The sequence below is a fragment of the Bombus vancouverensis genome, chromosome 5, assembly GCF_051014615.1.
Source record: "Bombus vancouverensis nearcticus chromosome 5, iyBomVanc1_principal, whole genome shotgun sequence".
In the NCBI taxonomy this organism is placed as follows: Eukaryota; Metazoa; Arthropoda; class Insecta; order Hymenoptera; family Apidae; genus Bombus; species Bombus vancouverensis.
The window spans coordinates 17,262,104-17,286,374 of record NC_134915.1 but is presented as its reverse complement, the minus strand read 5'-3'; the positions used below and the strand labels follow the sequence as shown (position 1 = coordinate 17,286,374).

At 50.4% G+C, this 24,271-nt stretch overlaps 1 protein-coding gene across 1 annotated transcript; it reads left to right on the top strand.

The window, feature by feature from the left end:
- Nucleotides 1–876: 876 nt before the first annotated feature.
- Mid1 (calcium-permeable channel component Mid1) lies at nucleotides 877–23,734 on the top strand. Its single transcript, XM_076618643.1, has 4 exons — nucleotides 877–3,483; nucleotides 20,793–21,012; nucleotides 21,267–21,479; nucleotides 21,767–23,734. Exons 1-4 carry the CDS (start codon nucleotides 877–879, stop codon nucleotides 22,996–22,998), a joined length of 4,272 nt encoding a protein of 1,423 aa, XP_076474758.1. The 3' UTR covers nucleotides 22,999–23,734.
- The last annotated feature ends 537 nt before the right edge of the window (nucleotides 23,735–24,271 follow it).

The following is a 24,271-nucleotide window of genomic DNA, read 5'->3' as shown; positions in this document are numbered from 1 at the left end:
CCGCCTGCTCCAGGGGGACTTCTAAGGGCCCCGCCGCCCCGGGCCGCTCGGACAGCTGTCATCCGGCTATCGGCTCCGGGATATCTACGAGCGGGGCTGACATCATTTACGAGTCGTCTGGAAAAGAAAATCGTCTCGATCATCCGCGGGGAGGAAAGCGACTCGCCGAACAATCTACTGTCCCTCTTTACGCGCAAATTCGATCCTCCGTGTATCGGTTATACGATAGACACCGGCAACTTAGTTACGACGAAAGATTCGCCTTGCTTCGATCGGCAATCACGGCCTGCTCTTCGATTTGCTCTTCGATTCCCCGAGACAGTCGGTGTTCGTTGCCGCTGCAACCGAGAAGATCCGAGTCTCGACGATTTACCGACGAGAATCGCCGCGGCGACGCCAGCACGGAGGCCGTCGATCGCGTCGTCGTCGACCCGCGGAGAATCGAGGAACGAGGTAGCGCGAGTCGCCTCGGCGTTACCGACGACCCGTCGTCGTCCGTCCAGCGAACAACGAGCACAGAAGCGAGGAGGAGGACGACGACGACGACGACGACGACGAGAAACGGCAGAATCGAGAAGCATACGCGGCGAGCTAACAAGAGCCCCGATCTTTGGTGGCAGCGATGCGGGGCCTTGTGCAGTCAGACGACGGGAACGTACGCGATCGCAACAGGGATCATCAGCGAAACAAATTCGATATCACGATATATCGTCGGCGTCGATATCATCGAAACGGATATCGTCGAGAACGGAAAGGCAACGTGGACAAACCGAAGGATATTGGACCGCGTCACGAGTCAGTGGCGTGGGCCGTCGACGGGGACGATCGTCGTCGGGACGGACCGGGGACGTTAACAACGTTCCCGAGCTTGTGTCCATGCGGCTCGATCCGCCCGAATTCACGGGACCACCATCCACGTCGTACGATTGGAACAACGGCAACGACCGCTGCTACTCGTCCTCGGGCTTGCCTCTTCATTTTCTTCCGCGCCGATCTACCACCGCGGGAATCTCTTTCTTTCGTTTCCGACTCTCGGCCCCGTTCGTTCGTGGTTCCGAGATTCTCCAACGGCAACGACAATTCACCGCAGTTATCGCATACGGTGTCCATCATCGTCGATTCTTGTCGTCGGTTCGACGTTGCTGCTCGATCGAGCAAGGAAACGGATCCGAAACCAGAAACGCCACTGCCTTTCGTGTCTCTTACGACTCGGTTTACCGCAGCGAAGTGCGCCCGCGCATTCGCACGCTCACCAATATTTTGCAGAAAAAAAGCGGTGATTGTCGCGTACAGCGAGGGAACGATCGGTTCGAGTTCGAAAGCGAGGAAAAGAAAAACGTCGATGACGATGCCGACAACGGTTATGACGACAATGACGACGACGACAACAACGACGACAACAACGCCGACACCGTCGAAAACAAAGATGACGACGACAACGACAACGACGACGACGACGACGACGACGACGACGACGATGACGACGACAACGACGACACCGACGACAACGACGACGACGACGACGAAGACGAAGAGGACGAAGATGAAGACGAAGAAGACGAAGACGACGAAGACGAAGACGATGACGACGACAACGATGTCATCGACTACGTGTGTTACGTCAATGACCTTATTTTATCGACGTGCCAAGCATCGAGGTCACGGTCTTGTTATACCGGAAGCAGGAAACCGAGAACGAGATGGAAGAAAGATGACGATCGGGATCGCGCGATCACCGAGGAATCCGTCAATTTCTCTGGAATTCGTATCGCGAATGTTACGAACGTTCCTTCGGTCGATGTATTTCCTTACACTGCCTACAATGACGAGGACGATGATATCGGAAGCTACCGTGATATCGGGGAGTCGTCGCGTGTCGTCGCGTCGTCCCGCGAGATCGGGAACGTTCGTGTTGGACAGGAAGAGTATCGAGAAGAGACGAAATTTTGTCGAGACGTTGGCAACCACGGGGACAAACTCCAAGTGAGAAAAGTGGTGGACGATGGTATTTGTGACGACGGAGAACGTTTTCGTAAATTTCGAAGCCGTCGTAAGCGGAATGCCGATTCGGGACGCGATACGCGCGGAAAGGTTTGCGTCGCGAACGGAAACAGCGGGAGACGCGAGAGCCACTACACTGCCCGGTTCCAGAAGCCGATCATCCCCAACGGAAGCAGCGAGAATGAAACGAAACTCTCGAGGAACGGACCAACGACGACGAAGGTATCCAACAACTGGCGCGGCCGAAAGTACGGATTGCTGTTCATCTTGTATTTATTGGCTTGGCCGCTGGTGTGTTCGACGAATCTCTCCGGACAGTTCATCTCCGGTTTTACCCGTAATCCATCCCTCGGCCCAGTCGAAAACCTTCCGCGGCACAATGTCACGCAAATTTCCTCCTTGTTGTTGTCGTCGAGCGTCGCTCATCAACGTCAACAACATCAGCAGCGTCAACAACATCAGCAACATCAGCAGCAGCAGCAACAGCAGCAACAACAACAACAACAGAAGCAACGTTATCGGCAACTGGAGGAAGAGCACGGTGTGCGAGAGCAATTGGTCCGGGACGCCGAGTACGCCAGTAACGGACATCACCGTCGCCGTCACGAAGAACAACAACAACAACAACTACTACAACAGCGGGAAGACCAAGGTCGCGAGCAACGAGAGGTGGAAGAATCGTCGTATCGAGATCGCGGCGAAGCCGTTTTCGAATCCGAATCGACACATCCTTACAACGAATATAGCTGGGAGATGAACCAAATAAATCCTTGGTTATCGGCCTGCGATCTGGCGGGCCCAGCGCCGGCCGATCTTCAGGGTAGCTGCGGTCCACCGGAAGTACCGAAATATTGTCCGGTCGCCTGTGTGGCAAGCTCGAAGGGAAACGGCGGTAATGGAAACGATGCCGAGTTCGTCGAGGTGATCGAGAAGGTCAGGGTCACCGGAAGGAATTGTTATTGGTCGACCGGTGGAAAGAAGGAGGCAACGACAGAGACAGCAGTGGCGGAATCGGAACGGTTCGACTCGAGTTCGATAAAGTCGTCCGGGACGGACGGCGGTGAGGTGGCGAGTGACAAAAAGGGAAGGACCGACCGAGAGAAAGCCGAGGGCGTACGGATGGATCCGGAACAGTGCCTTTTTTATCTCGAGGAGTCACATAAGAGGGACATCTGTCGGGATGATTTTGGCCGGACCAGTACGCGAAGTTTTTTAACCCCGAGGGAGAATCGATATTGGTTCATGAGCGGGTTGCGTCTGCGGCACTGCTGCGACCACGCGGTGGTCAACGCCCTGGCACCTGGCAAGGGTGGTCCGCTCGAGAATGTGCTAAACGGTGGCCAGAAGTGCGTCGATGCCCTGGACAAGCTGTTGCACGCCGATGTGTTAGCCGCAAGATTGCATTGTGAGTTCGAGGAAGTGCTCGCGCGATACGACTGTGCACAGCCCTATTCGGTCATCTTCAACTGCACCCACTGCAAGGTAACGGCTCTTCACGCTCTCTTCTCTTTCCTCTCTCTCTATTCTCTCTTCTTCTTCTCTCCGTTTGCTCCTTCTCTTCTTCCTTCGTCTCTTCGTTTCCTCCCCCATCTCCGCTCTGTTATCGTCGAGCGTACTCGCTCGACCAGCCTTTAGCCGATAACCGACCAACTTGCAAAGTAATCGCAAAAGTTGGCAAACGAAGCGCCTCGTCTCGCCGATAACCGTCGTCCTCGTGAGATCTTGTCCCCTCTTCTTTCCCGGGAGATGAGGGAAAACGCGGAAACACGGTATTTGGCAGACGAATCGGCGGGACGCACCATCGAACAACCGAACGATCTCCTCTTTCGTTCGATTCAGCGCAGAGAAACGTTTCGCGCAGAAAGTTTGCCAATTAGCTACGAATCCCGTTTCCCTCTCTCCTTGTACGTCCGTTATATTTCTCGTAACGAGTATCTTACTTAGTGCAAATTCTTCGCATCGCGCGCAACTTGTTCCACCTTTTCGCGCTCGATAGCGAGAGTCTCGGGAACATCGCGAAGAAATTGATCCGATTAATCGTGCGATGCTACCGACTATGAAAAATCGTTCGCCACGGTGTGCCTTCGGACTGCCGCTGTGTTGGTGGCGCTAAGCTTACACGGCGTTAAAAATTTTCGGCTGATCGCGCGGACAGAAGTTTACGCGAGAAGAGTAGCACGAGCGCGATATCGATTCGAGCGATTAGCACGACCATTCGTTTGCCCCATTTGCGGCTCGTGATTTAATGCCATTATATACATATGTATGAAGCGACGATTCGTTTCTTCGTTCGTTACCTCGATCTGCATCTGCGCTCCGCCTCGAACTTTCGTCCTCTTTTTTCTCCGTCGATGCTGCGACTATCCGCCAGAGAATCGTCTTAAGCGCGTCGTTGCATCGTACGCGACCGCGACACGTTTGGAACGCGTGCCGGATTCTTCGTGGGATAAAACGTCTGATTGTCGAAAAAAGAAAGAAAAAAGAAAGAAAAGGAAAGGGACTGATTAATTAATTCTGTTCAGCGTTCGATGAAAGTTGAAGAATCGTTGACCTACAAATTAGGAGAACGAAAGTGGATGAACGAACTTGCACGAGATGGCCAGGATCCCGGTTACGGTACGCGAGTCTGTTTTATATAACGCGAGAACGCGTTAAATGGCGGCTGATTGTGGGCTAATCGGACGGGTTCGTTTATTATTCATCGGCTTCTTTTTTTTTTCTTTTTGCTCGAACGAAACGCGTACGAAAAGAGGGCATCGTGGTGGCGCATCGACGAGCGAAAATTCCTAGCAGAACGAATCGAAGCACGTGTACCGGGATCCGACTAAAATCAACGTTAAGGACAACGTATCGGAGATACGAACGTGCCTCGCGTCTCGATCCCAATCAGTCGGGTCGTTGCCAGACAGCTAATCATCGAGCGCGCTTCCTCCGGATTGATGTTCTACCTTTAGGAAGGAACGCGGACCTATACCTATTTGTATTATATTTGTAATCCGTGTATTCGCGATATCCGGTGGATGGCGCAATTTCTGAAAGAAACCTTCGTTACGCTATACTTGCTACTTGTTCGATTAGAACTGCTCGTCTCTCCTCGGCAGCTACCGATATTGTTTTAACATGCAACGAGTTGGTACGATCAAGTAGTAAACTAATTTGTACGACGTCCCCGACGATTATATCGGAAATCAATTTGCAGATATTCCAGTGCGTTGAACATCGTGGCAGCCGTTATCAGTCACGTGTCGATCGGTGGTTATCGGTTTTTATCGTTGAAACTTTTTCGGCCCGACCGATTTCCCGTGCGATCCAACGAAACTTTCTACATAACGTCCGAGCATTTTGCGTTACGTCGTTACGTCGCTATAGGTAGGTGATACCGGAGCCAGCAAGGGTTGAAAGGTCCCGAGTGCAGGTGTACCGGAGACTATGACCGGCGCAGTTGCAGTTGCAGTTAAAGTTGCAGGCAGGCGACGGGCAGCCGGTCATTGCTTTTCTGTGCTACGAAATTGACGCTGGCGCCGGCGTCGGTGTCGGTGTCGGTGTCGGTGTTGGCGTCGGCGCGTTTACGCTGCTTGCAGGGTCTCTGTGTATATAGGTGAGCAAAGTATACACGCGGATCGTCCGAGACAGATATAGAGGGAAATCCTCGCGTAACCTTGTTAATGGCTCGTTGTCCCTTCTCGAAACCGCTGTCCGAGCCACGTATCGTTCGTTCGACGTAACGAACGATTAGCCTGGAAAGCGAACGTTACGCGTCCAACCGTCGACCATTCGGCCTCCGAAAGTTTACGTTTCTTGCCCGTCGTTTCGCCCGACGATGGAAAACCGCGAAATCCGGTCGCGCGATTAGTGCGCTTGCTCCAGCCTCGCTCGTCCCTTGGTACGTGCTACGAACATGTGCGTACTGTTCTTACACACGCGTACGGACACGTTGGCGCGTACCAAGTGGTTTAACGATTAAACGTCAAGTATAGTCAACCGTGCGTCGGTGCGAAACTGTTGGTTGGCCGTGGCAGCTAGTTTGCTTACGACTTGTTCGTAATGACGCGCGTGCCTCGGATAAGCCACGATTTGCTCGTAAACTACGTATCCTTAGCGAACGAAATTAGTTTAGTCGGCGGTAGTCGGCAAGGCGGAAAGCGTAACAGCGATCTCGTATCGAGAAAACTCGTTAGTACTCGTCGTAGATGGGAAAATTCGGCACGAACGAGACGAACGGCAGATCGCCAGGTTAAAAGAAGGAGCGATCGGTAAGGAGCGTGGATGGCCGGACGAACGAAAGAACGGTTTGCAAAACGATAGAAACGCGGGAAAGAGGGAAAGGCGAGAAGGGAAGCGAACGATGGAGCGCGGAGCGTCGCTCGAGGGGAAACTCGAAGCAACGAAAGATGGTGGGAAAGAGACGGAGAGACAGAGAGAACGTACGGTACGAGGTAGCAAGATCGCGTTGCCTGTTGCCAAAGAAACTTTTATTTGGCGCGACTCGTAACTCGTTCTCGTTGCCTTCGAGCGAAATCCGAGCTCGTAATTCCGATAAAATACTTCGTGGACCAACGAAAATGGCAAAGATTTTCAGTTGAGATGGCTTGAACGGAACAGCGCAAAAAACTGTTTATGCTTGGCTACATTTTTGGCGAACGGTTATTACCGATGTACAATATACGCAGTTGCAAGCTGTCCGATGCAGTGCGCGGCCACTCCTCTTCCTCGTTCGTTTCCTACGTGTGTACATTATCCATATACGTGTAGCTACGTAGATATACGCGCATAGCTATATATCGCGTGTCCTATGCAAGTTATGCATACATGTTACTCAACGATACGACGTTGATGTCTCTCGGCTCTGGTGCAGAATTCGACGTAGGTGGACACTTGGGGTAATTGGCAACAAACTATGCGGATGAATGCGACTCTGTCAGAGTGTTCCTTATTATGTCGACTAGCTAGGTGTTTCCTTCCAGTATCTCTCGTTTCCGATGCGCCACTCTATGCTATCTCTCTTTTGTTTGAAATTTTCCCTCGTTTCCATCGTCCACCGCGTCCGTACGTTTCTCGTCGAGTACGTAACGCGCGTCGACCGATCGAACGACCGGCTTTTCCCGTAATTTATCGTTTCGCTGTTTCAACTAAGCGTATTTCGGTAGTGAGCAGATAGACGGATTTGGTAGATTTTCGCGCGGCTTTACGCGATGCATTACGAGGAAACGATGGCTTCGTTGCTCCGCCGTTTCGACCTTCGAGCGAACGAATTACGGTAATCGCGTTTACCGCCGCGGATCCCAACTTTTCAGAAGCGTTACGACACGCGCAAAGCGTTACATTCGACGAACGTACGGCGAGCTGCGACGAAGCGACGCTACGTGAAATTCGACGACGGAGGAAAAGCTATGATTCGCAAAGGGGGCGAACTGTAGCTCGAAATGAAAATATCGGTCTCTCGATACGATAACAAGTCGACGAGATAGGATGTCCCCGATAAATGTTTAAGCGGTTAAATCGAGTTTTCGCGGGTAGCGAGGTGGCTAACGCGTCTCGTTCGATCGATCGTTCTAACGAAGGCGAATTAATTAACAAAATTGACGTCAAGCTGGACCGTCGACGCGAGTCGACGCGCGAGACGACGCGTTCCTCGATATTGCTGGTAAAAATAAGCTGCGTTAATTTCGGCCGGCCGGAACACTGGTGGAATCGAGCGACGAAAGGTCGCGTTAGCAGTGCTGAATCGAGTTGCCGTTTTATTCGAACGCGGCCCTGTTCGTCTGTGACGTAGTCTCGACCTCGGGTCTCCATCGTTTCTTTCAACTCGCTCGAATTAATTAAACAAAACTGACGTCAAAGCGCGACCGCCGCTTCTCGAACTATCGCGGACGATACTATTTCCTGATACATATTTATTTCCTTGCTTGTTCCTTTAACTCTTGCCATTCGGCTTCCAGTTGCTTCCAGCTATCGATCAGCCTTACGACTGTACGTGATCTTTGCGACGTAACCGTACCATTTTACCATACATACGTATATACAGGGTGGTTGGTAACTGGTGGTACAAGCGGAAAGGGGGTGATTCTACGAGAAAAAAGAAGTCGAAAATATGGAATACAAATTTTTCGTTCGAGGCTTTGTTTTCGAGAAAATCGACTTTGAATTCTCGCTCGGTACGCGTGCACTTTGTCGCGTCTCGTTATAACGGATGTCACTGTAGACTGTTGTCTCGATGGATATTATCGCAGTTTAAGTTTGTTTTTGCCGTAACGGAAAATTAGGAATACATGATGAAATAATACGGAGTAATCATAAAGTTTGTTATTACAAAAATTGCTGAAAATGTTGCCCTCCTCGCTTAACTCCGCTTGACTTTTATTTACGAAGCCATATTAAATCAATTGTCTATTCCGAAGAAATCGCAAGTTGCGAGCAATTGGAAGAAAAAATTATTGTAGCCCTTCGTACTTTAAAACAATCGAATACGTTAGGAAGTGTTTATAGAAATTTAATTGAAAGAGCAGAAGTACGTGCTCGGCAGAATGGGCAACATTTTCAGCAATTTTTGTAATATTATTTCATTATGTATTCTTAATTTTCCGTTACGGCAAAAACAAACTGAAACTGCGATAATATCCATCGAGACACCGATCTACAGAGTGAGATCCGTTATAACGAGACGCGATAAAGTGCACGCGTACCGAGCGAAAATTCAAAGTCGATTTTCTCGAAAACAAAGCCTCGAACGAAAATTTTTTATCCTATATTTTCGACTCCTTTTTTCGCGTAGAATCATCCCCTCTCCGCTTGTACCACCAGTTACCAACTATCCTGTATATAGGTACTACTGCGAATTGTAACGCGTACGTCGCGTTATCGCGCGTTTCACCGAGTAATCGAGAAAAGGAATTAATCGGACAGAAACGGATCGCTCGTCGGACTTGATAATCGGCATCGTATGTCGTGTCGAAGGAACGAAAGGATACGCGCGTGCCGAACGTCTGTCACGGAACAGATTCGAATCGAAAGAGTCTAGAGGAGGGAAAGAGGATAGCGGAATAGAGAAAAAGGGGAATCGGAGGGGTTGCTCCGAAGGTTGGGGTGGACGAAGGATGGTCGAGGAGAGGGGAGCCGGTGTAGGAGAGTAAAAGGGGTGGGAGGATGCGAGGTGCAATCAATAGCGAGATTGCCCTCGCTCGGTAGCTACTCAACGCCAATAGAGGAACGTTATAGACACGAGCGTAGAGCTGTTAGCGCTGTTACGATTGTATTATAGATTCGCTGCTCTGTACCGGATTCTACATAGCCGAAACGCGTGCCCAAGGTATCGCCATCGGGACTTTTCGATCCGTCTGTCGGACGATACCGCTGGCGTCGCGCTTACAGTTCGATCGGCCACGATCCTCCGTAGCCGATAATAAGAGATAATTTGACCGTGACCTGATACGATCGATCGTTGCTCCAATCTGTAGACGCCGCTCTCTGTCGTAAAACGTTGGTAAGATGATGTTGGAAATATTACGTTTGTTTTCTATTGTTGTCCCGCACGTGTTCGCCGTAATAAAGTCGTGCAAATGGCTTTCCTTCGTGCAAAGAAATTCTCGAATAAAATCGGGGCTTAGCTGCCATTTCGTACCGGCTACGAGTACCTATTATTCTAGCCTGCACTTGGGTGCTACGAGTACTCGAGAACTGTGTTGCACAGCTCCTTTTCGCGTCAAGATTTCGCGCAACTCGAGCGAAACGCGCCTCCAGCCGCGAAATCCTTTAAATTTCTTACCCTCGTCGTGACTCAGCCTCCCTACGTCCTTTTCTCTCTTCGTCCCTTGGCTCTCCTTCTCTCGCTCTTCTCTTCCCTCTGCGAGAAACTAGGCAAAATACCTGGCGGAGGAGAACGCCGGCAAGACGATCGTCGAAGAAACAAGGGAAGAAGAAAAAAAAAGACGCGTGTCTCGGGGAATAAGCAGATCGTGTCGAGAAGTCTGGCCTTTTTATAATTCGACGACGCTGTAGCAAATGCGACGAACGCGATAACAGAAACCGGAAAAATACTCGAAGAAAACAACCGTCCTGACCCATATATCGGACGGAATTGCAAGGCATCGTCGAATTCGGTCTACTCTCGCCAATCTTTCTTCTCGCCTACTTACCGTCCCCTCTCCACTTTTACAGCACGCGTTACGTTCCTTCGCGTGACACTTCAACAGCTCGTTCTTACTTTCGTATAGCAAAAATACTAAGTTTACTCGTCGTCGATATTTCATTCTATAGCTGGTTGTTTTAATCGAACTGAAAAGAAACGCTCGCTGACGTTCCTTCTCTTTCCGCCATACGTCGACTACTGGCGAACGTACCCGAGTGGCAACCGTCATTTAAGGAATAGAATGGAGGAAATCGGAAGTCTGCTGGTCTATCAACTAGTTCACGAAGTTGCAACTATGCGATCGTGTAGTCACGTGTGCGCTGGTTAGCAACTTACCGAATCGATATTGCAGGCATCCTCGTAAAATATCGACGGCTGTGAAATACGTATATGTACGTAGATTTACTGCGAGCGCATGCTGTCGGATAATCAGCGAATAAGAATTCACGTTCGCAGCTTTATACGCGCTTACGAGACGTTCCGTTTCTATTTTCTTTGTTTTACTTTATAGTCAACACCGTTGCGAGACGTAACCTTACCGAAAGATTCCCCTCGAAACTTTCTATTATCTTTGAGAAACTTTCTCTTTCCACGAGTATTATCCTTCGAGGTTGCAAACGTTTCTCGCCATAAAATTGCACGGTTTCGCTTTCCTGTCGTTAGTCGATGAACATCGACCAAGAAATTGGCAACGGTTCGTGTAATTGGTAATCCTAGTAGCCGACGTAAGCCTCGTTGAGCGCCAGAGACGTACTCGATAACGACCATCGAGACGTACACGTGCACACGTCTCAACACGAGTGTACTTCTCTGTTTAACGCAGGTACCGAGCGAGGCGAGTACACGCGATACGATCGAAGGTGTTGAAACGCCACGAATTCATCGCTCTCCCGTTTGCCCATATCGACCTTTTCTTCTCTTCTTTTTACGAACCTTCCGTGTGCAAGCGAAGGATTCGGCATGCGAAACTGAGCGATTAGCATCGTGGAAAAGAGCGTACTATTTATCACGTGTATGGATGTAAAGGCGTCTATTACGCGGCGATATTTTAACCACGGATTTAATCTGATTCCAACTTGCCACAACTTTCTATAATTTATAGGAAAGATTCGGCAAGACATTTATTTCGCTCGAAGAAGAAACGACTGATATCGAACGTCGATAACTCGTTGGCAACGGGAGCATCCTATCGCTAAATTTACACGATCGAATTGCTTGTGTTTCGTCCCTGAGATACGCTAGCTTCTCCCTCCGTGCTCCCTCGATTCTACTCGTTAAAGTTTTCTTCTTTTCCTTGTCGAAGCGAAAGACAGGAAAGTTGGCGCGTGAGAAGGCTTGCCGTTCGATTCGAACGAGAACGTCGAAAGAGTGTGAAGAAACAGCGATGAGAAGAGAACGAAGGTGAAATACGAACGATGGTACAGCGAACCGGATAACGCAGAACCGGAGAGGCAATGCTGCGCGGATAAAACACGGATCGATGTCGCAAGGGGTCGACATCGAACATCTTTCCGTTAAAATTCCTTCGGTTTGGAACGAGGGAATCGATTCGACCGAGAGAAACCAGCGACTACGATGGAAGGGCCTTTTCTTTCGCGCGACCCCGTTTCTTGCGAGTTCTATCTTCTTCGACCTCTGTCTCCGTTTGCCTCGCACGGCCAACGATTCTCTGCTAGCGATGCGTATCGCGATAGTCGTATCTAATTGCTTGAATTGCGAGCAAGTGTAAAACGTTGTTTGAAGTTTTCACGGGTATAACATCGGTGAATAGACTTTGTAAACAACGGGTATCGGTTCTCGTCCTGTGGCTGTACAGTCAGAAGACTTTTTCGATCGATACAACGAAACGGCACAGAAGAATGAAAAGGTTCTAACAGGACACACGAATCGTCCTCTTTTACGTTGGCGCGCGCGAAAAATACTTGTCTCTTCTCTCCACTCTCCATCGAATCGCTATACGTGAAAAACGACGGGACTACGAGCGGATATCGTATCGTTCGCTAAGGTTTCTTACGCGCGTACATTAGTGGACGCTTACGTACGATCGGTATACAAACAAAAGGAAGTCCTATCGCACGTGGCTGCAGATGAAACGAGGTAAAACAGACCGCTACGAAAATCTCAGCTATAGAACGAACGCTTTTGTTTCTCATCGAGGGGGAAATACGTATGTACGTGGATGAAAGTAGCGCGCTCGACTTGCGTTAATCGCGAAGAAAAGAAATTCTTTGTAATCGTTCGGCCTGTACGTCTTTCAACTGTAAAACTTACTTGACCGAGACAGCGTTCTCTCTCTATTACCATCGATGCTGGTAGTTCAAGTAGGTCAAAGCCAGAGGTCGCGCGTTACAGGTGAAAACGATATCCGATCGTGCGAAACACGAACGAGCAACAAAGGAGTGGCAATTTTTTCTTTCTGTTTACCTTGTTAGGAAGCTCGAGGAGAGGCGTAGTAACGTCCTGGAGAGAACGTTGAAAGCGAGGCTCGGAGGTAACGTGGTTCGCTTTTACGCGATACGTAGCGCAGGTTGAGACTTTGCGAGCAACGTCCAGGGAATACAAGACCGTGTGTGGTCGCCACAGTTCCCTCGCGTCCATTTAAAAATTACAAACTTTCCACGGCTGACCGCTAGGAAATTGCCCGTGAGAAATTCCTGCTTCCCGCAAACCGCTTCCTCGTTTCCTTCTACTTTTTCACAAACGATCTCTCGGCATCCGCGAGCTCCACGAATAGAGGTACCGTGTCGCGAAACCCTCGCAACGAACGGCGGTCGGAGAAATTAGGAAAACGAAGCTCGATCGATAGAAGAGCGAAGCGAGTCCTGTGGCAGCGAACGACGCGACGCGATACAGCGCGAGAGGATAAAGGAAGATCGAAGGGATCGTTGTTGTTCGCCATTGGTTCTTCGTACGCGTTGGTCACCGTCGTATCCTTCGCCTGATCGATAACACCGTACACGTGCAGGAAGATCTCCTCCAAGAGCGTTATTTTCCTCGGTTTAACATCGACGCTACGCCATACGTCTTCACGGGGACATCCACTTTTCTCTCGTCGTCGTTTACGTTTCTCTTCTCCTTTTCTCTTCCCTCTACGCCCTACGTCCTATCGTTGGACAAAATTAATTTTCAGCATAGCCTGTAGATCGCCGATACGTACCAGCGGATAGTGGTTCCCAAGCTGAAATCGATTTTCCGTGTTTCCGTGTTTCCAGAGGGAAGAAAGACGACGCTAGTTGGAGGCTGATATTTTCGATTCGCCTAGAAACGGCAGCGGTAGGAAATGACGAATTCTATCTGTGTTTGCGAGTGCTGCATAGGTATATTTAGCTCGTCGTATCTGGCGATTTTTCTGCTTCTACTCCCGAGCGATATAGACACCGATATAGACACGGTCGGCTGTTCGTAAATATTCGAAAACTTTTATCTGGAAATACCCAAGGGAACGCGGTGCCGTTCTTTCGAATCGCAGCCCGTGAAACAGTCGTCATCGTCGTAATCTGATACGAACGAATTTAGGAAATAGGACGACCGCGTTTAAAAACTCGATCCTTGTTCCAAACTCGCGCAATTGTTCGTCGAATTTGCAACGCATACCGGATGGGGGATAAAACTCATCGACAGCTAGGAAGTGAGCTGATAACTTTTTATTTTTTTTTTATATATATTCCAGGATCAAATAAGTCTATCGCGCGACCTTCGATCCACGTACGATCGCGTACGTCCTTAAATCCTCTCATCAGGTAAACGTATGTCACGTGGCGGTATCACGTTACCACCGCGTACTCGCCCTTCTTTCGATTATCGATGTTCGTTTCACGTTCTGGCCTCTTCGACGCAAATAGCTGCAACGTAACTAGCTATTCAACGCCGTAAATCGATCTCCGAGTCCCGAATCCGCCGCTCTTTCTCCAACTTTTGCCACGAAAACGTTAAACAGGTTTGATCCGATCGGTTCGCGGCCCTTCGTCTCTCCCGCTTCTCAAATCTTCGGCGCTGCCCGAGCGCTCGATGCGCGAGACGTCTTTAAACCTTTAAATTTTACATCGGACAACTAGTTAACACTTTACCGACCGCTCGCGGTTCAACAGCGCATACGCACATCTGACCGGCCCCGACTCTGTTTCGGTTTCAAATTGGTATGAAACTGTGTGACGCAAGTGAGCAAGTACCTTAGTACTAAATAACGAATTAAATAAGAAAGATTGTCGATAAAAAGTCGATTAATCGGGTATCGGTCGGTAAAGCGTTAAAAAATTGCCTTGTTCCACGAACGGCCGGCTAATTTCAGCGAGGGATACTTGGCGCTCGGCGCAACAACACGCAACGATCTCTGTATCGCGTTAGTTACAAACTCGCTGGTTCGGGCACAACTCTGCGGTGCATGTCACGCTCGCGCTTTGCAACAATAATTTCTCATTCGCGGCGATTATTTATTCTCGTCGCACGATCTTCTCGTTGTCTGGCTAAATGCTTATTGTCCGTTCAGTGGAATCGTCGCTGCTTGATCGTTAACGGCCTCGAGTGGGATACGAGCGACGCTCTCGGTGATTGCTAGCTCCGTCTTTGCCGGTGGGTGGTTTTTACGACGATGGACTGCAGTGAGAAACCATGGCGTTGCAGTCGCTCGTAATAGGAGAACACGGTGATCTATTAACCTTTTGACGACCGACAGAAACGATAATTTTCAATCGTATAAAGCATGGAATAAAAAAGAGAAGAAGAGAAGAGCAGAGTCTAACGAGTGACATTTCATCGCCTCCTTCTCCTTCCGATTCGACGATATCATCGGAAAGGTCTAAGCGGTCAGAGTGGTCGATGTGAAGCTATACGAACGGTAATTGTCGCGTTTAGCGCGAACCACGTAAGCGCCGTGAGGGAACGTTTTCAATTTTCGCTCGCGTAAGTCGGATATCGGAGATTCTCGGGTCCCTTTGTCGACCGTTGAAATTCATTACCGCTCGTATTTACAGCGCAATACCCAAGTTTAATAAGCGGACGCGTTTACGGCCGACGTATGTACATACATCGTTCGACACGAACGAAGCTTCGCTCAACGACCGTGATACGCGTACGTATCGTTCTTTGTTCGTAATCGTCCGACCGAACGACATCGAATTCTACCAAACTCCGTGCCCACTGAACGCCAATTTCTCCGCGTTTTCTTCGTTTTCTCTTCTCTTCTACAGCCTGATTTATACGATTCGAACCACCGCTTCCTTTTCAAACGAAAATTTAGCGATTTAGTTGGACAAACGGTTCGTTGATCGAGCCTGGCTGGGAAAGCAACGGTGTGGAAAAGGAGGAAACGTCGTGTACTCGAGGCACGTTTTGTCGTTCTTTGTTCCAAGTTGTTCGAGCCTTTGTGCGGCCGGAGAAGCGACACTTGCCAGCGGCTGTCGTCTTGCGAGCAATTGTCTCGGTAAGAAGTGGCGCCCGGTCGACGTATAAGAGCGTAACTGAATGTTTTTTCATTTGTTCGCAAAACTGCGCCTACTCGAAGAAAGTGGACAGCCCTCGGGAACCGCGTTCGTCGTAATTAAATCGGTTCGTCGTCGAACGACCGCTCTTGCGATCGAAAATTTCTTACTACTCCGAGGCAAAGGAGAAACGACGAGACGGTTCGGCTGATCGATACGTCCATCGTCCTCGTTCGCCTGTACAACGTCCCTCTGGTCAGCCCTCCGTCGCTGTCCGATCGAAGGTGGGAAGACGGGAAAATTTTCATCCGCGTTTACACGACGAAACGTCGTCGTCTCCGTCGTCGTGTTTCTAGATCCTTCGCAATGGCGTTTAGGTAAGGAGATCGCGAGAATTTCATAGGTATCTCCGTATGATTCCTTTTCTCTTCTTCGTTTCTCCGAAACAACGCGCTGGGAAACGCTCGAAATAATCGATATTTACTTGGCTGGGAATTTCGCCGTTGGAAAATGTCGATCTGCGAGGTTCGCGCAGCTTTCATTTTCTGGGGCGAAACTAATTGGAATTCGGCACGCAGCGACCGAGTAACCAACAATATTGAAACTCGCCTGTTTGAAAGCGGTGCAGGTGTACCTATCCGTTAATGAAATCTACGCGAGAGCAAATCTATGCCCGGTGAAATTCCGAATATCGAACGTCGGAAGAGAAGACGAGCGTGGTTGGACGAAGCAACATTTTCCGTTGTTTTCTCTCTGATCGCACATCGATAGAACGCAGACGAGGGGAAGGACGCAGGAGAGAGAGGCACGCACGATCGAGAAACGTCCTTATCTGGACGAGGACGACGAACACGCGAAGGCAGGATCCAACAAGAGTAAGAGGAGGAGAAAACCACCGGGACGAGGCTGCAGAAGGTGCAGCAGGAGGCTGTGGAAGCTGGCTCGAGGAGGGGTAGGATTTGGGGTAGCATTGGTAGAACGGTGGCACGGATATGGGCCAGGTAACCAGGTCACCGCGACTAAGGGCATTGCTTTTGCAACCGCCAACCACCGCCGCGCGCCACCACCGACACCCCGTCACCCCATTCGAGCTGCTCTAACCTTCCCTACCCCTTCCCCTCTGGCCCCTTTTCTTTTTTTCTCCCTTTTCATCCTTCCATCCTTTTCCACGTTTCTCTCTCTCTCTCTCTCTATCTCTATCTATCTATCTATCTATCTTTCTCTCTGTCTCTCTTTCTTCGTCGCTTCCCTCATCGTCACTCGATACACGACGCACGACACGACACGTCGAACAACAGTCGCATCTCTCTGTATCCGCGATAGGCATCTTTGTTCCTCGACGTTGTATCGCTTGACGCATCTCGCGTTTCAGCGGTGCTCTTATTTCTCCTTTTCATTCTTCTCGCGTCTTTTCTGCTGGCGGTCTTTTCGTCGTTTCTCCGGAGAACGAAAAATACTTTCTTTCATTCCACCGAGCTATTCGACGGAGATCCGTCGAGGTTTCTACACGGCCGAGGAATTTGCCGCGGGACTGGCGATAGAATTTACCACGGCGTTGCAGCTCCATCGAGGGAACTTTGACGGTGGAAAGGAATCGCGTCGCGGACGTTTTCTTCTCTCCCTTTGCTTCTCCATGTTTCAGCTGTCGCAGCTACGAAAAATTGCAAAGATCACGCACGGCCACTCTCCGTGCCGCGTGTTCTCCATTTCCCATTCCATCGAGCCCCTGATTAATTTCCTTCGAAGGGTGGAGGTAAATTTCGCGCGTAACGTTGCAAGAACAGCTGGTCGTCGCGAGAATCGCAGGCATTTCGAAGATCGAAAGGCTGACGACTCGTTGACTCTGTGGCGGCACTCGACAGCACAAATACCGCCACTCGACGTAAACAACTAACGGACGATGGTAGCGCAGTGGTTAGCGCATTAGATTACGAACGTTCGGAATGCGGGATCGAATCCCAGCGACCGAAGTCCGATTTTTATTCCACGATTCTAAATAGGAAGAAAATATAGCAGTACCCCCAGCAGCGACATCTACAGCCACTCCAGCCACAATCATCACGGACACGACTTATACACCTCAACTCGTTCAGGTTTGCACGAATTACGCATTCGCCCCGTGCGATCTGTACATTCGCCGTTTCCCTTTTCTTCTCCTCCGCTCGCTTTCGCAGGTAATTAATCCGGCGCACTCGTGGCACTCGTGGGCCGAAAAGCTCGTTCGCGAGCCAAGTGCGGCGTATAAACGAGAAACACCGGAACCGAGGGCTACGGTTTCCGGTTGCACGAGCATCGTTTGAAAATTTCCCAGCGGGCAAATTAGCACGTACGCCAGGTCAAGCCGAACGTGCCTCGTGCTAGCTGTGTCACGGTCGTCGCGATCGAGGCTTCGTTCGTCGCGAGACGCTTGTCCGATCCTGAGGATCGGCGGTGAAATCGTCGGTTAAATTACCCAGTTACGTGAAACGAAACACAAGCGCGGTGGCGTTTTTTCTAGAAAAAAGAAAGACGAAAGAATCGTTGGCGCAAAGAGCATTACTAATTTCAAGCCTCTCGTCTTTGATCTCGACGGCCTGACCGAGACAAAGGATCACTCCGGCGTATTCCGAAAGAGGGATAAAATTAATGTCACGGATCCGGGGTGAACAATGACAGGCGGAATTACGGGTCGTTGTATGCGCTGTACGTGCATACACGCGTACACAGCCGCGCGTCGCAAAATACGACCACACGGATACTCGTACGGTACACACACGCAGACCTCTGGCTGCGCGCTATCTGTCGCCCGTATCGAAGAGAAAGAAAAGTAGAGCGAGAAGAAAGCAGGTTCGGCGTCGATGTACGTTAGTCCGGGTGAAAAGGAACGAAGTACGCGGTCCATCGCGACCGGTGGAACGTGTATGGTCGTGCGAACAAAACGCACCATTTCCACCGACTATATCCGATTTCCCATTTCTTTGCTCCTCTCTCTCTCTTCCCAGTCCGACCAGTGAATCGGAAACGTTGATACGTGGCTGCTGTTTCGTTCGTTATTCGGGTTAAGAACCATCTGGTCGATCTGACGAAAAAGGAGAGAGAGCAGAAAAAAAGGGACAAAGAAAAGGAGAGAAATTCAGTCGGCGGGAAAAAGACAGAAGACGGGATGATCGGATAGGAAGGAGGCGGAACGTACCCGCGCAGGTTGCGACCCGCGTCGTCGCGCCACGTAACCGCGAACGCATCGGCGTCGAAGAATTCGGCGGAAGGAAATCGGAAAACGACGTATTGTTCGAAAGCTGCGCTTCGTTATAGCGATCTAATTGTAAGCGAAGGAAGGGTAGGGACGGCCGATCGAGGGGGATGAGTCGACGGAGCACAAGGTGGGAGAAGACTGATCGGCGAGCGACGAGACACGAAGCGGGAAAAGGGACAGGGTGGACGAGACGGCTGAGATGGGAGACAGAGGGACGGGGTTGCGGGTGGAGCGAGTGGAAGACGAGCAGCACGAGCCGGGGTTGGCAGAGGGACGAAAGGAAGGACGTAGCCCGAAGGGGAGGGTACCGCATCTGCCTAGCTCGAACGTAGATACTCGACAGAGGCTGGAGAGAATTGGGTCAACCAACTTGGAGTGCGTACTTCAGGTGTAGCTACCTATCCGCCGATCTACCGTCCTAGCGTTCTCGGCTATTCCTTTCGCGTTTCTCGCCGAGCAATCTTTGCCCTTTCTTTTCTCGTTAACCGTGCGGCGAACTGCCGTCGTTCTTGGCATTCGTCGAGTCGAAGAAGCTGTCGCAGCCTCGGAGTCCTTGCCACAGCTTCGACGCCGATTCCACCGCTCTATTTTCCAATCCGACGAAAAGACGCGTCGATATCTATACGCGAAGCTACGATACTCGCACCGTGAGATATCGTCGCGTTGCCGCGAGTTTGGCTTTACGAACAGTCTCCCTTCTGCGTCTCCGGACCAGACAGAGGGTAGCTCGTCCAGGGTTTTCGCAGATTACGTCCGCCGCGTTTCTTAGTCGATTCTTTGCGATTCGTAGAATTCTTCAGGAAGCACTGTCATCTCCGTTAACTCGCAACATCGTTCCGTTCGAACGCAGTTATCGACGACTCGTTCGTTTTCGATAGAGAAAGAACGAAAGGAAAAGGTGGCATTTGCGCGAACAAAGTCCAACTCCGACAAGTTTCGATCGTATCGGGTTGGCAACTGTCATTAGAGGTGGTATTGTCAAAGTTCGCGATCACTTAGGTGCCAAACCAATAGTTCGTATTATATCGTATCGCATTATACGTTGCCTACTTGATACGGCAGCCGAGTCACGCGAGTCTCTGCACGAGCGAAAAATCGCAAGACGCGACTGCTGCCTGTACGATGCAATTCCAACGCGCCGTTGTATGTCTGGTCGCGCGAACGGTTGCAAATGAAAAACGATGCAACGGCCGTTAAATCGCGTTAACGCGTGTACCGCGCGTGTCGTATGTACCGTGCGACCGTACGCTTTCGCCACGGTGAAATTCATATTTTCCAATTGGGACGCGTGCTTGCGTCGCGCGTTCCTTTGCGACCAGCAATTGGCGGAAAAGCGACTTTATCGCGACAGGGATCGATCGTGAGATTCGGCCGATCGAGCGTTAACGAGCGGATTTTGGCGGCGAGAAGCGAGCTGGTCGGAGATTCGGTAGAAACCAGGGCAGAGGCAGTTACGCCGAGGTCGTTGCTTTTCGTAGATTTGTTCCGGGTCGCTCGTTTTCGTATGGCAGCGGCCGTACAGCTGGACTTGCCGGGCAAAGCACGAGCCAAGGTTACGGAAGAACGTGAAACGCGTAGCCCGTTTCACGATCCTGTATCACAGGGATACCGAGCAGCGCTTCTTTCAGCTGTGTACACGAAATACTTAATAAAGCGGAGCGACGAGAGACGAGAAGCAGGATAACGAATACGGATAGAGAGAACAGCCGGGGATAAGTCGCCGTGGCGAATAAAAGGGTTTTCCTGCAACCAGAGCGTAATTATAACGCGCTCTTAGAGGATGCGCAGAAAGTGTAATATTTAAAGTAGGTCAGCCACTGACCCGTCTTATTGCCTGCTCTGACCTCCGATCGTCGCAAATAGAACTCCGAAAACGGAGCGTAGAAACGAGAAGAGAGCGATAACGTATCTTTTGGTCGCACATCGTGCGAACGTGTTTTCTGTTTCTAGCGGTCGACTGGAATCGGCCGATCCGCCGCGTTCTAACGCAGACTAAACAGATCGTTTGTGATTGCAGGAAGCGTATAGGAAATGGGTGTGCAGCTCCCTGGTGCCTTACTTTGCTCATGGGGAACCACAGGACTTGAATAGCTCCAACAACTGGGCCGGAAGCAGACTTAGGCCCTGTCGGTCCTTTTGCCAATCCGTGGAGCAACGTTGTCCCTATTTACTTCCGGGTGATCGTGCTCCCGCCTATCCCACGCAATACGCCGGCGAACCCACTTTTCTTTGCAGAGGTAACTCTTTGGTCGTGGATGACGATCCGCCTGTACTTTACCACCGTCCTCTTACCGCTTGTCGTCCCTCGCCCTCTGTCGAACCACGCACCACATCGCACAAGGGTAATAGCATTTTTGGCACCCTGTTCATCCTCTTCAAAGTCGTCCGACCAAATGGCCGATTTCGAAAGGCGGATAATCCTGTGACGAGACGCGTGGCTGGTTCGAAGGAAGACGCGAGACGCGGCACTTGTAAACGGAAATGATTTCAGATCCGAATATCCCCGAGACCGGAGAGCAAGCCGCGAGGGCATTGCACAGCAGCGAAGAGAACGAGTGCTGCTTTCACGCGTGTTCCGAGGAGTTGCCGGGATCGGGCATTTGCGCGAATTGCACGGACAAGGAACCACGGAGACGCGGCAACAACCACGATCCTCCAACGGCACCCCGTTGCGAAATTAATCCCATTCAACCGGCTTCCACAGGTACGTACGTTCTTTCGTCTTTCTTTACGCTGATCTCTTCGCGACGGTCCGATTCTCCGGTTGAAAGAAAGTGCGTCGAAAACGTCGCGGAAGAACAGCAGCGACAGTTGGATCGCGATCCCTCGCGCTACGAATAGCGATATCGTCAGACGCCGCGGATGGCTCGAGCCTCGGTTGCTTTCCTTCGTACGTTCGTCTCTTTACCGCGTAGAAACGTGGAAAGACGCGGCGTACCGTAGGTTGGATCGGACGTAAGACAAAGGTTCTGCGTTTTTTGTTTCGACCAGGTGGAGGATACGAAGAATCGGGATTCACGGACAGCAGCCTGGAGCGCGAACAGAGACACGACTCGTCCACTTACTCCGCAGCTGCGTCGATTTCGAGTACGGGGCGGCAACAGGGAACGTTGGTGTGCGGAACCGGCGATGGCGTCGACTCGATCGCCAGCGTTTCCTCCTCCGATCGATCGGCAGCCTCGATCCTTCCGCAACTCTTCTGGCTATGCTCCGTTTTAACCAGCATCCTCGGCAACGTTCGAACGATTCCCGTCCTCTGGATCGCCAAGATCCTTCTGTGGCCGGTCGTGCCGCTCGATGGCAACGAGGGTAGCGATGGTCGCGATCACCGTGCTAATCGTTGCGGTAGCGAATCAAAGTCGAAGAAAACGAGCGGCCTGATAGACATCGTCGTCTGGTTGCGCCGTTGCTTTCGCGGCAACTACGTCGGCGCGCGTTACCGTGCGAACCGGTTGCTGGAAAAGTGGCTGGTGATCGAACGTCGATGCCGAAGCTGGTGGTGTCGCTGCTGGTACTGGTGGTGGTGGAGATGGCGAAAAATATCATCGGCGAGCGGTCGTGTCCGATGGAAATTTCGACCTCGACGGCCGCGTGAGAAAAGTCGTTTCGCTCGATTCGTCGACACGCGTCATCCTTCGACTACCGGTGCTACGCTAACTCGTATCGTTGCAACCGCCGCCGCCACCGCCACAACCATCGCCACAGCCATCGCCACTACCATCGTCGTCACCTTTCCAACCACCGTCGTCACCACCATCCCCACCACCACCACCACTACCACCACCACCACCACCACCACCGTCGTGAAAAACGAATCCTTTTTCCATTTACGAAAGACGTATCGTGATTCGTTGTTGTACGAGCGTTGGATCGAGTGTTTCCTCGTCGATTCGTTCACGGTAAAGTGCCTATGGCGACGATGGTGCTGGCGGTGGTGGTGGCTGCGCCGATGGTGGCGATCACGAGAAACGCATTACGGCGGATTCGTCGGAACGGCGATATCGCTCGGCAGGAAGGATCGTTTTCGTGGTTTCCGGCGTGATCGAGACGAAGCGGCCAATCGAAAAAGGAAAGAAAGAAGAAGAAGAATAAGAAGGAGAAGGAGGAGAAAGAGGAGAAGACGGAGCAGAGAGGCTTTAGAAGTTTCCGAACAGTGGACTCGATCTTGTTCGGCTGGAAGACGACGTTCGAAATTATTCTCGAGGAAAAAGGACCCACCATAGAGCAGTTCGTCTACGCAAAAGCGTACAAAATGCAGGTTTTTTCTATCGGTATATCCAGAGCTCTGTCGGCAAGTACGTATTTGGCCGTACCTTTCTCGATTTTCAACTCTCGATAGATCCAACGTCTTCGAGCGAAGCACGCATCGCGGAACGACTGGAATCCGAGAAAGAGCGTACAAGAAATGCTGGCAGACGAGCGTTAGGAAGCGGAGAGAGGAAAACGCGAAACGTTCGAAGTACGTACGTACGGAGATGAAAAATACATGGAACAGAGTGTGAGAAGGATCGGGAGGAAAACTCGTGCGACGTAATTTTCCGAAAATGTGTACACATGAAGGAATAGGGGAAAGTAGAAATGGGGAGAATCCGGGTATCGAAGAGACGAAGAAACACGTCGACGTCGAAACACGAAGTTCGCACGTGAGGACAAAAGGACGTGAAACAAAACGATGAAATCGTAACGTCTGTCGCTAATAATAATAATAATAATAATAATAATATTAATAATAATAATAATCATAAGAATAATAATAATAGTAATAATAGTAATAATAATAATAATAATAGTAATAACAATAATAATAAAAACAACAATAACAACAAGATCAAGAACAACAATACACAACAATAATTAATTAATTAAAATATTAACGAGGATATCGACGACAATGACGGAGACGGTGACTGCGACGGTAATTGCAACGACGACTATGACGCCGACGTTTCGACGATAACGATGGAGACGGCGCCGACGATGACGACGACGACGACGACGACGACGACGATGACGACGACAACGACGACAACGACGACAACGACGACGACGACGACGACGACGACGATGATGAAAACGATGATACACAAACGATAACGATAATGATAACGATAAAATGGTGACAAAGGACAATGAATAAATAATAGTTTACGGATAATAAAGTAAATGATAACGATTAAATAACGAGATAACGATAAAAGGTGGGGATGATACAATGGAGTAACGTTAACGTTAACGATAGAATGATTACGATTACAGTTATTGTTACACGTTCGATGCGTCGTATGCATTCGAATTTAACGAAGAGAACACGCACATATACACTGAACACACGGAACCAGCACGTACACACAGATAATTCGTTATTTCGCGAGGAGATAAAAAGCAAGAAAGAGCGAGCGTCAGAGGGGAAGATTGCGCCGTAGTATAACGAAGCGAGAACAGCGTACGAAAGAGAAAGAGCGAATACGCGCGGAGACGCGAGAGAGGTAGCGAATG

What these genes read in the sequence shown, in the direction of transcription:
- Mid1 (XM_076618643.1), top strand. Translation starts at nt 877, where the DNA reads ATGCGGCTCGATCCGCCCGAATTCACGGGACCACCATCCACGTCGTAC. An exon ending in ACCCACTTTTCTTTGCAGAG is followed by an intron (nt 21,013 to 21,266) that starts GTAACTCTTTGG and finishes AAATGATTTCAG; the next exon opens with ATCCGAATATCCCCGAGACC. An exon ending in CATTCAACCGGCTTCCACAG is followed by an intron (nt 21,480 to 21,766) that starts GTACGTACGTTC and finishes TGTTTCGACCAG; the next exon opens with GTGGAGGATACGAAGAATCG.